The sequence below is a fragment of the Tinamus guttatus genome, unplaced genomic scaffold, assembly GCF_059628265.1.
Source record: "Tinamus guttatus ecotype Peru unplaced genomic scaffold, ASM5962826v1 Tinamus_guttatus_pri_ptg000010l, whole genome shotgun sequence".
Classification (NCBI taxonomy): domain Eukaryota; kingdom Metazoa; phylum Chordata; class Aves; order Tinamiformes; family Tinamidae; genus Tinamus; species Tinamus guttatus.
In genome coordinates this window covers 4,858,123-4,872,941 of record NW_028288544.1, presented here as the reverse complement: position 1 = coordinate 4,872,941, position 14,819 = coordinate 4,858,123, and the positions used below count along the sequence as shown (strand labels likewise).

The window sequence follows — 14,819 nt, the reverse complement described above, 5'->3', positions numbered from 1 at the left end:
ATTTATTTTATTTTTTGGTACTGACAAAGAAATGGCGTCGTCGGCGTGCTTGCCCCACCCATTGCTCGCCATATGTTTTTTGCTTTTTTGATTTTTCTCCGTGCGTCTGCCAGAAAACTAGGGATCTGTTCGGTTTCCGTCATTCTGCTGTGGAATCGACTGTCCAAGTGGCGGTGTCATTGGTTAATCCCCGGCTACGAACTCCGGGAAAGCAGGAAAAGTGGGGCACAATAAAAGAGGTTCTTCTTAACCAGCTAAAATATGTAATACCTTAAATATATGTGATATATTTCCAATAACTTTTCACTATCCATTTGGGAGTGAACAGCCACTGTGGCCTTCAACACAGTGGTGAGAAGGCAGCAGCCTCCCCTCTCCAGATCCCCTGAAGTTCCCATGGGAGGATCCTGTGGTTGGCTTTGTCCTCGCAGCCCAGGAGACTTCAGGCTGGTTGCAGCTTGTCAGAGACAAGGATATTTTGAGCTGAACGCTGCGGAGTGACAAAGAAGGGCTAAAGATAGAGAAAAGACTGGGAAATAGGGAATTCAGACTTTGAAAGGAGCTGCACGTGTGTCATAATGAGCGGCCATTCCCACAGGTCTAGTTACAACCCCAATTTTAAGTGCCTAGTAAGAGAATTGGCCTGGCTCTTAACCTGCGTTCAGAATTGTGTCAGTATTGCATCACAGAAATATCGCTTTATTGCTAGGCTACTTCTTTACTATTGTTTATTACTTTATTACCGTTTTTACTAGGGAAGTGTAGAATGTGTAGATCTGCAACCTGGCCTGTGCTCTGTCACAACACAGAGGTTTACGGGTACCTGCTGGAAGCATTTTTTTCCCCTTTCATTTCATCTTTGAGCATGTTTGGCTTTTTGTTTTAGCTTAATGCTCAGAGGAACCAAATCTCAAAAGGAGACCTTATTGTCTTAGTTAAGAGTGAGAGGTTCCTGAAATAGTTTATTTTCCCAGGCTTCATTGTACAACTCTGGAATCTTTGTCTGCTTTAACAGGTGATGGGGAGGAGGCGCTATGTGCATCCATTTTGTAATTTTGCTACCTTCGCATTTCAGTTTGACCTAGGAGATTTAGTCTTTTAACCATAATCACTTTTGTATTTTTATCAATGTCCTAAAACGAGTGACTGCCAAACACGGGAAGCTCCACCAGCAGAGCGTGTTGAGCAGAGCCGCTCCAGGCTGCCCTGCTGAGGAGGAAGCGGGGTGCCTCACCGGTGCGGGTACCGATCTCTCACTGCAGTGTTTGCTCCCTCAGGCCTCACCGTGACCGCTGTGAAGGACTTCGGGGAGTGGAACTTGGAGGCGGGAGCGCTGGTGCTTGCGGACGGAGGCCTGTGCTGCATCGATGAGTTCAATAGCATCAAAGAGCACGACAGGACCAGTATCCATGAAGCGATGGAGCAACAAACCATCAGTGTAGCTAAGGCAGGGTAAGAGGCACTTTACTCTATGATGTGGCAAAATAGCATAGGAGGTTTCTCCTGTCGGAGACATATTCGCCACACAGATTTAATGCAAAAGCTTTGTGTGCTGTACTATATGGTTTTGTTTTTGAAGGTGCTTGATCTTAAACTAGGTGAGCCAGCGTTTCAAAGAGCTCTGCAATGGGGCAGTGACTGCTCATGACCAGAATAAATACGTGCCCTCTGCGCTATTTTATTTTCGATCTACCACAGCAGGGAAAGGCATCTTCCTACAAAGACTTTGTGGTTTTTTTGCTTGTCTTTTAGTGGGAGTTGTCATAATAGCCATAAGTGAAATTTGTATGGGAACTCAGACGGAAGGGCTTCTGTTTACCCAGAACTGAGAAATGCTGAATGGTAGTGAAGGAAGACCAAGAGACTTCCAGGCTGCGCAGTTTTATCTGCTGGGTGTGTCATGGATATAAACTCCAATTTTCAGCTTCTCGCTTTCCTTTTCAAACCAATGTGTGTATTCAGATCTGCGAGTTTTTTTGTTTATTTCTGTTTCTTTTTGTTTGTTTGATTGGTTTTGTTTTTTCCTTTCTGCCAGTTTGATTTTTTAGCTCTAACTTTCTCATGTTTTTTTTTCTGTTCAAATACACCAAATCATTTGGTGGCTAGTATTAGTGGATACCAGCTGCTCCAAAGTATCACCTTTTTCATGATCTGCCTTCTTGCCTTCCTTCGTGCTCTTACCCAAATCATGAGTTTTGGCTCTTCTTCCTGATCATGTTGTTTCTCTATTTTGACAACCTCCATTGAATCTCTGTCTTCATCCTCTGAGCTTGTATGCCATTTGGGGGGTTATTTTGTTTTTTTGGCTCTATTCCTCCTTCCTTCTTACCTGCCTCTTTCTCTTGGAGAACATTCATGAGTTATTGAACATTCTGCTGGTACCTGTAAAACAGATCTGCTGCATCTTCCTTTCCCTAAGCTCTAACAAGAATTTTAGCCACATTCTGCTGTATGTTAAAAATGGTCTTGAATTTTGTCTGAGCTCACCTAAACATCACATACCCTCTGTGCAGCCTCTTAAGATTTTTCTTCTATTCTGGCAACTTCTGAAAAGTGACTGTGTGCTGTCAATGCAAAAATCTGTAGCCTCAAGAACGTGAAATGAAAGGGGAAAATAACAGAAGAAGAGTAAAAGAGTAAAATACAAGTAACTGACAGTTTTATTACATAAAATATTTCTACATATATACCACATAATATATTTCCATGCTCTGTGTAAGCAATTCCGTCCAGGCATCATGGAATTTCTCCAGTTGTCTCCTTTGGGACAGGCCTGCAGTTGACTTTGTGCAAGTCTTTTTGGACTTCCTTCCAGTTTGGGCTCACTTTTAAGGACTATGTATAGTAAGTTAAGTCGTAACTTAGCACAGAAGGATTAATTGCTTTGTTAACTTGAGCCCTTATTTTACTCTATGGGAGCTGGGTTCCTTTCCCATCGAGTATATGCTAGCAGAAAAGCTGTGGTCCTTCTTCGCCGTTACAGAAGAGCTCTGGACATGAGGCAACAGTTACCGTGGAGGTGACCAGAAATAGCTCAGTGTCCATCCAAAGTTCGCATCCACTCTGCCCGCTGCCATAACCAGAAGGCAACCATTTGGACTCCTAAAACAAAAGTATCTTTCTGCATCTTAAAAAAAAAACCCAAAAAACTCCCTACATCTAACAACACAGCTCAAGATAGCATAATTTAGAGAGGAAAATAACTGTTTCCCTTAAAAACAGGTGATATGTCTGCCGTCATTGTTTAGTTCTGCTCATGTCCCTAACATGCTTAGACATAGGAGTAAAACATACATATATACTACATTTTATTTTGTTTTCTTGAAATGCAAATTAAGTTAAACCGTTACCTTCCATCATAAAAATGTGTATTTTATATGATATAAATCAGCCAAATAATATTTATTTCTGAAATGCTACATTGGTTTTGCACCAGCTGAGGACCTAGCTGTATACAGAGAGACAGACTACTCATGGATAAATTACCTATTTTGTTAATTTTGGTGTCCTGATGATAGTCTTTCTATCTCGTTGCTATTCCCCAACTGAGAAATATTTCACATGTGTGTATATATATAATAATTGCATGTGTCGTTCAGCTCTATATTGTCTTTCAAGATCAGATGTGCTCTCTAAAGCACAAAAAAGTGGTTATTGTCGTTATGCTTCAAGAGAGTTACCTCTACCCAGTCTAATTCAGCTGTAATGTTTGTAATGCTTTTCTCTAGCTTGGTGTGCAAGCTTAATACAAGGACAACTATATTGGCTGCAACAAATCCAAAAGGCCACTATGACCCTAATGAATCTGTCTCAGTCAACATAGCTCTTGGCAGCCCTCTGCTGAGCAGATTTGACCTGGTCTTAGTACTGTTAGATACAAAGAATGAAGAATGGGACCGCATCATTTCATCTTTCATCTTGGAAAATAAAGGTAAGAGTGATCCTTTTAAATTGTATATATATATAATTTTAAATTTTGTCCACTTAGAGTTTAGTTCATTGCAGTCTTTCACATTAATCAGTATTTACCTGTTTATTGTGTGCCTGTTTACATGAGACTCATGATAGGCTTGTCCTCCCAGTAGGAATGAGATAGAGATTGCTAATAAATTCGTAGAGGTGAGTTGTGAGCATGCAGAGTAAACCCCTGTATTCTCTGATCACGTGCCGGGGGTCTCAGCCAGAGATCCTGCACAACACGGCTTCACACACCAGTAATGGAGCTTAGGTAGTTTAGACAGATCAAAACGTACGAGCCTCTTACGATGCAGGGCTTGAGAAGTATGTGTTGGATCAGTGTTCCACGTGTGGAGGTCTATGCTCTGGAAACAGGGAAAGCAGCTCAGTTTTATTTTAGCCAGCCCCTTCTCTGAGCCTTTTAACAATGGTGCTCTGTTCCCCATTACAGAAAAAGCAGTTAGGGAAAACTTCAGCTAGCCTCCTCCCTTTCCAAAATGTTTTCCCGCAAAAGGAAAAAAAGATAAAGCTCAGAATATGGCAGGTAGCTGTTGGCTCCTACAGTGTAGATAAAACAGTTAGAGGAGGTCTATATATATGATGTGGTATTTTACATCTCAAAGAATAGTGGAGCACTTCACTGCAGTGAATCTGACAGCAGCAATACTGCAGTTACTGGGGGCTTTACCCCAGGCTTTGCTACGGGGCTTTGGATGGCAGCTAAGATTTCACGCTGGGATTTGACCCAAGTCCCTGAGGACGGAGGTGCAAGCCACCCAGTACAGCCCCAAAATAGAGTAAAGCATCTTTTTATATTTACCTGTCTGTTTAACAGGAAATATCAGCGAAAAGCTTCATGTCTGTGATGGTAATAAAATTACTGACTAGGCAAGTGCCTCTGCAGGTTTTCCAAGCAAATCAGAAAAGCTGTGGAGCATGGAGAAGATGAAGACCTACTTCTGCCTCATAAAGAGCCTGCAGCCGAGGCTGTCGGAGGAGAGCCACGCTGTGCTTGTGCGCTACTACCAGCGGCAGCGGCAGAGCGGCGCCCGCAGCGCCGCGCGCACCACCATCCGCCTGCTGGAGAGCCTCATCCGCCTCGCCGAAGGTGGGCCGCCGCGCTGCCCTCGGCCTGGCCGCAGCCCTGCAAAGGGAAGGGGGCCGGGGCGTAACGGGGGCTTTTCTGGAGAGATGGGGCAGGTGACGCTTGGATTGTCTTGTCTTTCTCAAGAGGCGCCGGGTGGGAGATGCTGAATGGGGGAAGGGAGGCGATCTTTGCGTGGTCAACATCAGTTTTAGTGTTGAAGTTCTTAGACCCATGATACAAACTAAAGCCACTGGAAGAAATTAGATTAGGAGGAAAAAGCCTCTTAAGTTACAAGTCTTTATTAAAATAAACTCGCGTTTTGTTTTACTTCATCTGATTCCAGGGTTGCCATCCTACTCTGCCTGAGTAAAGGTGTTAAGTACTTGATTCCATCCTAAAATTAACATAGGAAGTTCCACCTCCATATGAGGAAGAATTTTCCTGTGAGGGTGACAGAGCCCTGGAAGAGGCTGCCCAGAGAGGTTGTGGAGTCTCCTTCTCTGGAGATCTTCCAAACCCGCCTGGACGCAGTCCTGTGCCCCGCACTCTGGGTGTCCCTGCTGGAGCAGGGTGTTGGACTAGATGATCTCTGGAGGTCCCTTCCAACCTTAACCATTCTGTGATTCTGTGACTTAGGAGATCAAATTTAGAAAGACAAAAAATATCTAGAAAAAAAATGTGTTTAAATAGTACTGAATTTGCGATACAAAGCAATTAATGGAAATCAAATCTTTTCTGACCAATGATGAAAAATAGACTTATTTTTTGACTTACTGTGATTACATCTACCTATATAGGTAGGTGTTTTTTATGTAGTGCTCTGTAGTGCCCTATCCAACACTTCACACTTTCAACTCTTGCATTTTGAGTATCTTTATTCAAGCCCCGTCAAGCTGTCATTGTAACTATAATCCAACTCACATTACATACTTTATTAGTAAAACTAGGCCTTCTAGTTCCTGTGGAAAATTGACACTAAAATCAAGGGAATTATATTAGTGTTTAAATTAGTCCCATGCAAAAGTGTCCGACAAGCTGAAGAAATCTGAAGAAACATTCTCTCCTTTCTAATACAAAAAGAAAAAAAAAAAGAGAGATTTTTTGACTGTGGTAATGCATGTCTTCAATGCCCATTTATTTTTTAATTCTGCCAGCTCATGCCCGGCTGATGTTCAGAGATACGGTGACTTTGGAGGATGCTGTGACCGTGGTGTCAGTGATGGAATCTTCCATGCAGGTAGGACTTCTTGCAGCAACTGCTGCAGAGCCAAGCTAAGGCATTCAGGTCATCATGCAGCTCCGTGCCAGCTCCCTTCACCTCTTGGAAGGAACTTGCACAAAATTAACCTATCATAGACCTCAAGAAGCTGTTTTTAGTCCGTCCTGATTATTAAAATCCTTAAATACAGATTATACTGAGAAATCTAGATAGGTGGTAGATAAAGGATGGGCACCTCTATTTTTACAGACCTTTTTATTCTAGCTGAAGTTTTGGCGTATTGTCAGCTTTTTGCTGCATTTTAAAGACCTTTTGACCCAAAATTGTGTCTATGTGGCTATTGGGTCTAGTAGCCTCTAATAGATTTTTCTCCCATGATGTTATCTTGCCCCTTATTGATCAAGTATGAGAGAACCAAATAATCGTGGTTTTTGAGGAAGTTTCAGAATAGTGCAGTTTCCGTGCGAAGTGCTACACTTTATTTTGCCAAACTTTTAGAAGGCAAATTTTACTTTTGAACATTAGAAGTTCAAAACACTGGTTGCCATATACTGAAAGTCATGCATAGCAGTTGTGTCACAAATTTGTGGAATGTTTCCACGCAAAAAGACATTGAAACAATGGAGGAGGCCAGGTTAGTTTTCTATAAAGTCATTTGGATGCTGATAATAACAAAAGAGCAACACGCTTAGAATGAGTGCATAGAAATGAATTTGGTAGTTTGTTTTTTTTAATAGAAATGTTGAACATCATACAGAGACTGTACTTCAGGTAGAATACTTTTAAGGGAAATCTTCGTGCTTCAGAGTAGAAAATAAATCATCATAAGCAGATTATCCAAAGTTTTCTGCAGGGGGTTTTTAGCACTTCTGAAGTATTTGGCTGTGGCTCTGTCAGAGACTGTGTACTCCACTGAATGATCCAAAATGTTATTTCCTGTGTTTCTGTGGAGATTGATATGAATGCATTCATATTAAAGCAATTTCATTTAGTGCCTGTTACTTGAAGGACCTCAAGGACTTTGTAGGAGCAGAGGCTGCTCTCTCCTCTGAGACAAAGCTCCTCAGGATAGACATGCAAAGCTGCAGCTCACACACAGGCCACAGGATCTGCCTTTTTCTTTCAATAAAGGTTGAGACTAATTGCAAAATGTGCCACTGATAATCTGCTTCACAGGGTTGCAAAAGGAATTTGTCTCAGAAATATTACAGATTATTTCACTGTCTGCTTCAGTTCATCTTGCGCTGTTTGAAAGAGCTAAGCTTTTCAATGACAGTACCGCATCTGAGTTGAAATGAGAAGCTACAACCCATAATATATCCCCCTGAAACAGCAGAACGCATTACAGAAATGTTAATTAACTATAATTAAGCGTGGATTGGAATTTGATGGGACACTGGTTTCAAGGCAGTATGGTTTTGGATATATGTGAAATACGTGATTTTTTTTTTCATAACAGATCAGTGGAGGCTAATGAATGTATATTCTCTGTGTCCCTGCCTCATAAACATTAATAAATGTAAAACAGTTGTTTTAACTGTAGGCCATTTTTTCATACTTGTACAGAACTACCACCCAAAACAGTAATTTGTATGATGAGTATCTCTCTCATAAAAATCAGTGGGAAATCTGCATGAATTATGACTGCAGAAGTGCCGTGTTTACTCCACTGTCCACTTTTTATGAGCAAGGAGGCAAATGTGTTTCACCTTTGCTAAGAACATGCAAATTTGAACTTTGATTAACTTGAGACATATTTAACAGCTGTAAAGCATAAATTAATCCTGGAAAGAGTTTCTTTTTGAAGGAAGTAATTTGTTTTATTATAAAATAGAAGTAACAAAGAAAAATTAATTTTCAGCAAATGAATCCTTCTCTAGAAAAAAATCCTTTTATATCTAGATTAATCTCCTGTGTGTGTCTGTCTATCTATCTATCTATCTGTATGTATGTATTTATGTATGCGTGCAGGTATGTACCGAGAGCACGAGCCCTAGATAGATCCATTTTTCATCCTGGACCTGATATGGTTTGGTTGTTTTTAAACCAGCTCCTGGTTACAGTGTCCTAGAATTAACATTGCCTATTGCACTAGAAGCTGAAATATCCACCACCCTCATACTTTATACTCTGCCTCCGAATTTTTTTTTTCTTAAGCCTCCTTTTGACTAGAATTTCCTTTCTTTTTTTCCATGTATGGTTCAGTTTCTCTGTTGCCTTTAAGAGTGAGGGTGGAAACGAGGAAGCACCAGTGACACTCTGGAAGGGCTGCTTGCCTCCCTTCATGGAGCAAGCTCTGTCCTAATCCCAGACTTTTTAACCTCTACAAAACAGCATCCTCTGGCCAATGCAAAATCACAGCTTGTGGTTCTCTGATGGAGATTCCTCGATCAATCCTTGCGAGTCCTCTTTGGAAGTTGGCAACCTGTCCTGTTCTGGTCACTGACTTAGTTAACTGATTTTTGTTTGGTTTTGCCCTCTAATCCACCTTGTATTCTCTTTCCTATTTATTGAGCATCACCTAATCCCCCTCACTTGATCTCTTCTTTGTCCCATACCCTCTTTGTTAATTGTTGTCTTCTTTCTTTTCCTGGTCGTATTTTCATCCTTGTTTTATTTCCCTTCTATTCTTTCTCCTTTTATTCTTTTTTTTTCCACTCCATGCTTACTCTCTTACGTACTTTTACCCACTTCCTTTCTGCCAACTTTAATATATAAATGAAACTAATTGTGATGGTAAGGTAAAGCGCCAAAACATCAAGGAGAGAGAAAACATCAATCCATCCACATAGTGGATTTCCTTTAGGATTCTCAAGACGCCTCAAGGTCAGCACATGATCCTTGTTTTTTGCCCTGGCTCCTTGTGAGGCCTCCCAGGCTCACAGTGTTCAGTCCAGAAGCAGCTCTTCGCGTCAGTGTTTTGCCGAATGTGTCACTTGCTACGTGTCGGTCAGATGCTGCTCCAAGGACAAAATTGTCAGGCTTTGCTGTGGCTTTCTGTGGAGTCTCCTTTGGATGTGGGTGTCTCAGAAGTGTTAATTCAGTCATCTGCACATAGTCTGGATGAAGCGATGGCTGATATTAAATCGGGAAGAAATTGTCCCTGGAGGCGGGCAGCGGTACCTCTGTCATGGTGCCTCACGAGACGCGGTGGGACCTCGGTCTCAGAGCAGAGACACTTGGACCCCTGCAGCACCCAGACACCTACAGGTGTGTCACCTGGGACAAGCTTTGCTCAGCTGGCTTGCTCTGGAGCACACGCACCACAACATGGAGTCACAGATAAAATGTCACTCTCCTTGGCAGCGTGCAACTCTCCTAACCAGGAGACCACGTTTTCTACAGTCTAACTCACTAACTGTGCGCACCCTTTTTCCTGGAATAAATAAGGCAGAGGGGTCCTACAACAACCCCCTCCACTACTACAGATTAATGCAGCTAGAATGTGGAACAGTTCTGTCGTATCCTTGAATGACATGATCACGTGGAGAAAAACCCAAGTGATAATTTAAATGGGCTGCATAAAGGACTACACAGGCAGCCTTCAGATTAGCACTCAGTAGTTTTAGAGGGCTAAGCTTAGCCACCTGAATGATATTCTTTCAATGTGAGATTTTTTTAATACGAAATTTTAAACCTGAAAAACAGCTAAATAAATTTCCATACGGCATCACAGACCTAGCGATTCACTGCACCCTTGTTTTCCTCATGGTCCTTGATACGCATCTTGTTCATTATTTGTAGTGAGCTTTATAGATTAGACGGGAATGGTAATTGATATAAAATCTGTGACAGAATAAGGTTTTTGTTTTCTCAAGAGAACAATTAGCTACAGAGCTTTTCTAGAATATTTGTTGTAGAACAAATCATGCGCAGGTGCTCGGTTCCAAATAAAAAAAAAATCTGTTCCAAAATTTCTCACAGGAGGCAGAAAAACTGTTCCAGATTAAAATCACTTGCACTCTGGAAGTATTCCTGGATAGCTAGGGTTATTCCTAAAGAGCTTTTCAGAAATGTTTTTGCAAGCCAATTTCTCTGGTGTTGACAGCCCCAATACTCAGATTGGTCCATTTAAATAATTAGAAGAAGCTAATGAAAAACTATAGCAGTCAAACCTGCTTTTGTTATAGAAGTTACGCAGATGGCAGAAATTTTACTCCTAATACCCAGTTTCTAAATGATGTGCTCAGGCCTTAGGTGGACATCCTATTTTTTGTACAAGCCTACAAAAAGTAACAATAAACTGCAGGTTTGATCATTCAGTTGCTTTACACTTATGGCCAGTTTTGCCCATGTGAGCAGACCCAATGGGCTTATCTAGGTAGTACAGTTAGTTACTCATGAAATATTTTAAACCTTTAGTTTTAAAATGTCTTTGGATAAACTTTGTGTATTTTTTCTCTGCTGTTTAATCTGATTCTGACTGACCAAGTTTCCTGTTCCCTCTCCGTTCCGGTGGCACAGGGGGGAGCCCTGCTGGGAGGCATCAATGCCCTGCACACCTCCTTTCCTGACAACCCCACGGCTCAGTACCGGACCCAGTGCCAACTCATCCTGGAGCAACTGGAGCTGCAGAATCTTCTGCACGAAGAGCTGCAAAGACTCGACAGGTTATAAAACGCACAGGAGCAAAACAATTTAATGGAGAAAGAGAATTATTTGACAATAATACCTGGAGAGAGTCTAAAAATAGAATCTGATATCGGGAAAGGGCTTATCCTTTAGAGGACATGAATAAGCAGGGAGATTGATATGAAGTAGTACTCTGAGATCATAACAAGATCGTTTTTCACGCTGGGTTTACAAACAACTGAAGAACATTTTATTGAGTTCCCAACTCAGGTCTCATTTCTGTGGCCCGATAAGTTTCACCTGAGCTTATTAGGGCCAAAATGGCAGATTGAGTAGCCGAGAACATCATTTTATATCACCTTTCTTTACTTGCATGGTAAAACAGAGCAGATCTGCTTTATATTTTTAAGCTTTCCTTTGCACTGGGCTTATCACTATCCTTGCCTTTCCGTTAGTGGAAAATATAAGCTTGAATCAAAGTTCTTTTCTTCTGGGTGATTTTTCATTTTAGCATGCTGGAATTTTCACTGACTCTTTTGTAGTTTCAGGTCACTCCCATAATCTTTGGAAAGTCTATTTCTGTTAATAGAAAAGTTCTTTTAACTTGCTGAGGCTGCAAGAAGAACAGTAGGATTGGAAGGAAATAAGATACAAAAATAACACTGTTTCCTGAAATGAGATTAATCTCTAAAGAAACTCATACTTTCTTATTGTTAAAGGAGGATAAAAGATTGATTCTATTAAAGCTAAAGGAATGAGAACCACTGGGAAAATACATTTTTTTTTCCTTGAAATACTTTTAGATCTGTTTTGTAATTCATAGTAAGGACATCTTAAATAAGCAGAGAGGCAAAAAAGGCATGTGAAAGTCAGATATCTCCAACAGACAGACCAAAGCTAGTTTTAAAGCAGAGGTGTGTTCCTAAAGGATCATAGACACGTAGGGTGGGGAGGAAGATCAAATAAAAAGACAAGATCAAGTCTGTCTTTGACCTGCCTGGCAGGGACCTGCTTATCTGCTCCTGAGGCCCTCTAATGAAGGAGGTTTCCCATGGCCACTGGATAGCCCTTCCATTACTGCTCCGTCCTAACGCTCCAAAAGGTTTTCCCCATATGCCCCTGTGCTGCAAATGAAGCTCATTTCTTCTTCTGCCTTCCAAAGCAGCTTGGAGAATACTCAATGTCCTCTTTAAAGCAACCTATTCTATGTTGGGCTTGTCACATGCCTTCCTCTTAAACCTTAGTTTTCAGTGTTTTCATAAAACCAGCATGGATCTTTCAGTCCTTCCTAGTGAGTCCGATCATTCCTATCCATCATAATTTTAAATGTTTTCTATTTGAACAAACTCAGAAATAAATGCTGCTAATGATTCCAAGAGCTGCGTGTGCATACAGGGTGTTCCCTCTCACATAACAAGGCAGAATCGCTGCACGCGCGCCCAAGCGCGCTTGCTCCTCAGTGCCACGTGGCTGCTTCTCACTCATGGTCAGAATCACTCCTCAGCAAACTAGAAGAATGCAACATCCCTTGGAAATGGGTATCTTTAGGGACAGTGAGCAGAATATAATCCATACCCAGATTGGAGGGAACCTTTTGTTGTAACATGTTTATTGTTTTGGAGAGCCCCCAGAATATTGATGGGAAGAGACAGTGGTGACTAGGTTTTGTGGGTGACCTGGGATGCTTTCTCTCTGTTACATGGGGGATTGATATGCTGGCACTATAGTGATTCTGAAAGAAGACCACCAGCAATCACTCTTCCAGGTAATACCTGGCTTTCCATCGTGGCAGGTTGTCTGAGACTTGGCCCTGCTCATGGTAAACCTGGGAGGTTCTCTATTCCAGAAGATACGCTGACAGAATATATAGTAACTATGGGACTCTAGCAGTGGATGTCACTCATACAATGCTGTTTTTAGCTTGGTTTCTCACAGAAATGAAGTTTATGTAATTGCTGTCTTTGTCCATACGCCTGTCTCCTACTGGGGACAGTGAATTCTGCCTCTTGATATAGAAGGTGCTGAAAGATCGAAATGAGGTCAGCATTTGCTACACCAGCTTTCATAGAAAGTCTCATGTGAGACTTAATAATTCAATTATGTATCCTAAATAATTTGTAGCTTTTCTCCATTCATGCACATTAAGTATTGCTATGACAACAGAATAAGGAAAAAAAAAAGAAAAATGAAATACTATTAGTTGTTTTTTTTTCATTCTGTAGATTACAGAAAGACTCATGCCAGCGACAGCCTGACGAGACGAGTTTCCATACTACTCCAAGACCCTTGAACAAGGAGGCATGTGGGGAGCCAAAGCAAGTATGTGAGTCAGAACCTTCAGATCAGCAAGAGAAGCTACAGTCTTCCTTGGACAAAGGCAAATGTGGAGGGGAAACACATCTAGAACCCTTATGCAACCCGGCATCTGGTAATGGCAGAAACACAAAACACCTGATGAAGCCTAGTAAGGAAGGTGGTGATGGCAGCCTGGCCTGGTTTGACAGCTTGGAAGAGAACAGCAATGACGCTGAAGGAACTTTGCAGAAAAGGTCTCCATTGCTCAAGACAGCTCCAGGTGACTTGGCTTCCAAACCCCTGAGTGAAAAATCCTACTCAGGAGAAAGAAATGCCTCAATGCCAAGCAATGGGGGTGGAATGAGAGAATCACCAACAACTGTGAGTCTTCATGCTCATTTGGAACAGGACAAAGTTCCCAAGATAAGCAGGAAAAGGACTGAAGAACGTGAATGTTTTTCTTCAGAAGCAAGTATTGAAGACCCAGCATCTCCCAGGGTGAGTGTGCAGGACTCGGTTATTACACAGCATGTTTCTAAGAGGTGGCAGAGGCTGCACACAGAGAGATCACGTGGGTTCTTTACAAGCACACAGGACCCCAAGGCCCCGGTGCTTCCTTCAGTGCTGTCTGCATCTGGCCTGCTAGATCTGTCAGGTGATGTGGATCCTGTGTTAGAGGAGGAAGAGAACAGCAAATCTGCAACAGCAAAAAAGGCAATAATTTCCCTGAGAAAACGAAATAAAGATGAAGCAGTGAAGGAAGCAAAGGTAGTAAGTTCCTGTGAGCTAGAAATCATGGACAGAGAAGGACCTCCAGCAGCTAAACTAGCTAAATTTTCTTTCAGACCAAGGACAAGACTTGGTCATTCCTCTGAGAAGGAGTGCAGGCTTTTACAGAGTGAAGCTATTAAGCCTGGAGAGCAGCTCCAGGGAGAGCATCTGGGGGAAGAACATTGCTCCTCTGAGAAATGCAAACCAAAGTCAACTTGCTTAGGAAAAAATAATTTGGAAAAGGAACCTACTGATAATACTGGGAAAGGGGAGCAGCAGTGTAAGGCCCTAAGAAAAGAGATGAGAGGAAGTGCAGTAATGCACTCAGATGTCAGTTTTGATGCTGCATCACTTCCACCTGCTGAAAAGAAGAGGGAGGGAGAGGAGCAAGCTGGTGGCTCGAGCACAGAGAAAGTGTGTTCCAGCACATTAGCAAAACTGTCCAGGTTCTCCTTTGCATCACGCCCTGAATCAAAATCTGAGAACCCTCCTGCAGGGGAGACTGACAGGAACAACACGGGAAGCCATAGCCCATTGCGGAAGGTGCCCGTGAGCAATCCCAGCAAAAGGAGGAGTTTTGCCTTGGGAAATGCCAGCGACACCAGCATGGTCACACGAAAATCTCTCTTCTCAATAGCAGAGCTAGATGATGCCACATTAGATTTTGATTGGGATGAAGAGATTAGGAAAAACCCAAGATCATAACATGTATTTTATCTGAATTACATAACACGTTGTTTTTCTTTATCCTTCTGTCAATTGTATCAGCAGTATCAAAAGTATACGGAGGATTTAAAAAAATAATTTATCTGGGACCTCTGTTTATATAAACGAACATATACTTTACATCAACTAAGGACTGTGTACACTGCAAGCCTAATATGACTTTTAGTTTTCTGAATTACTCCTCAAACTGCT

The 14,819-nt window shown here is 41.8% G+C and overlaps 1 protein-coding gene across 1 annotated transcript in view; it reads left to right on the top strand.

Annotated features, from left to right (window-relative positions):
• The window catches only part of MCM9 (minichromosome maintenance 9 homologous recombination repair factor), a 38,814-nt gene extending 23,995 nt beyond the window's left edge, over positions 1–14,819 (top strand). Inside the window, exons 7-12 of the mRNA XM_088522579.1 lie at positions 1,278–1,452; positions 3,729–3,931; positions 4,862–5,065; positions 6,199–6,281; positions 10,728–10,873; positions 13,058–14,819. Coding sequence (XP_088378705.1) covers positions 1,278–1,452; positions 3,729–3,931; positions 4,862–5,065; positions 6,199–6,281; positions 10,728–10,873; positions 13,058–14,606 — 2,360 coding nt within the window. The 3' untranslated portion in view covers positions 14,607–14,819. The remainder of the gene's footprint in view (positions 1–1,277; positions 1,453–3,728; positions 3,932–4,861; positions 5,066–6,198; positions 6,282–10,727; positions 10,874–13,057) is intronic.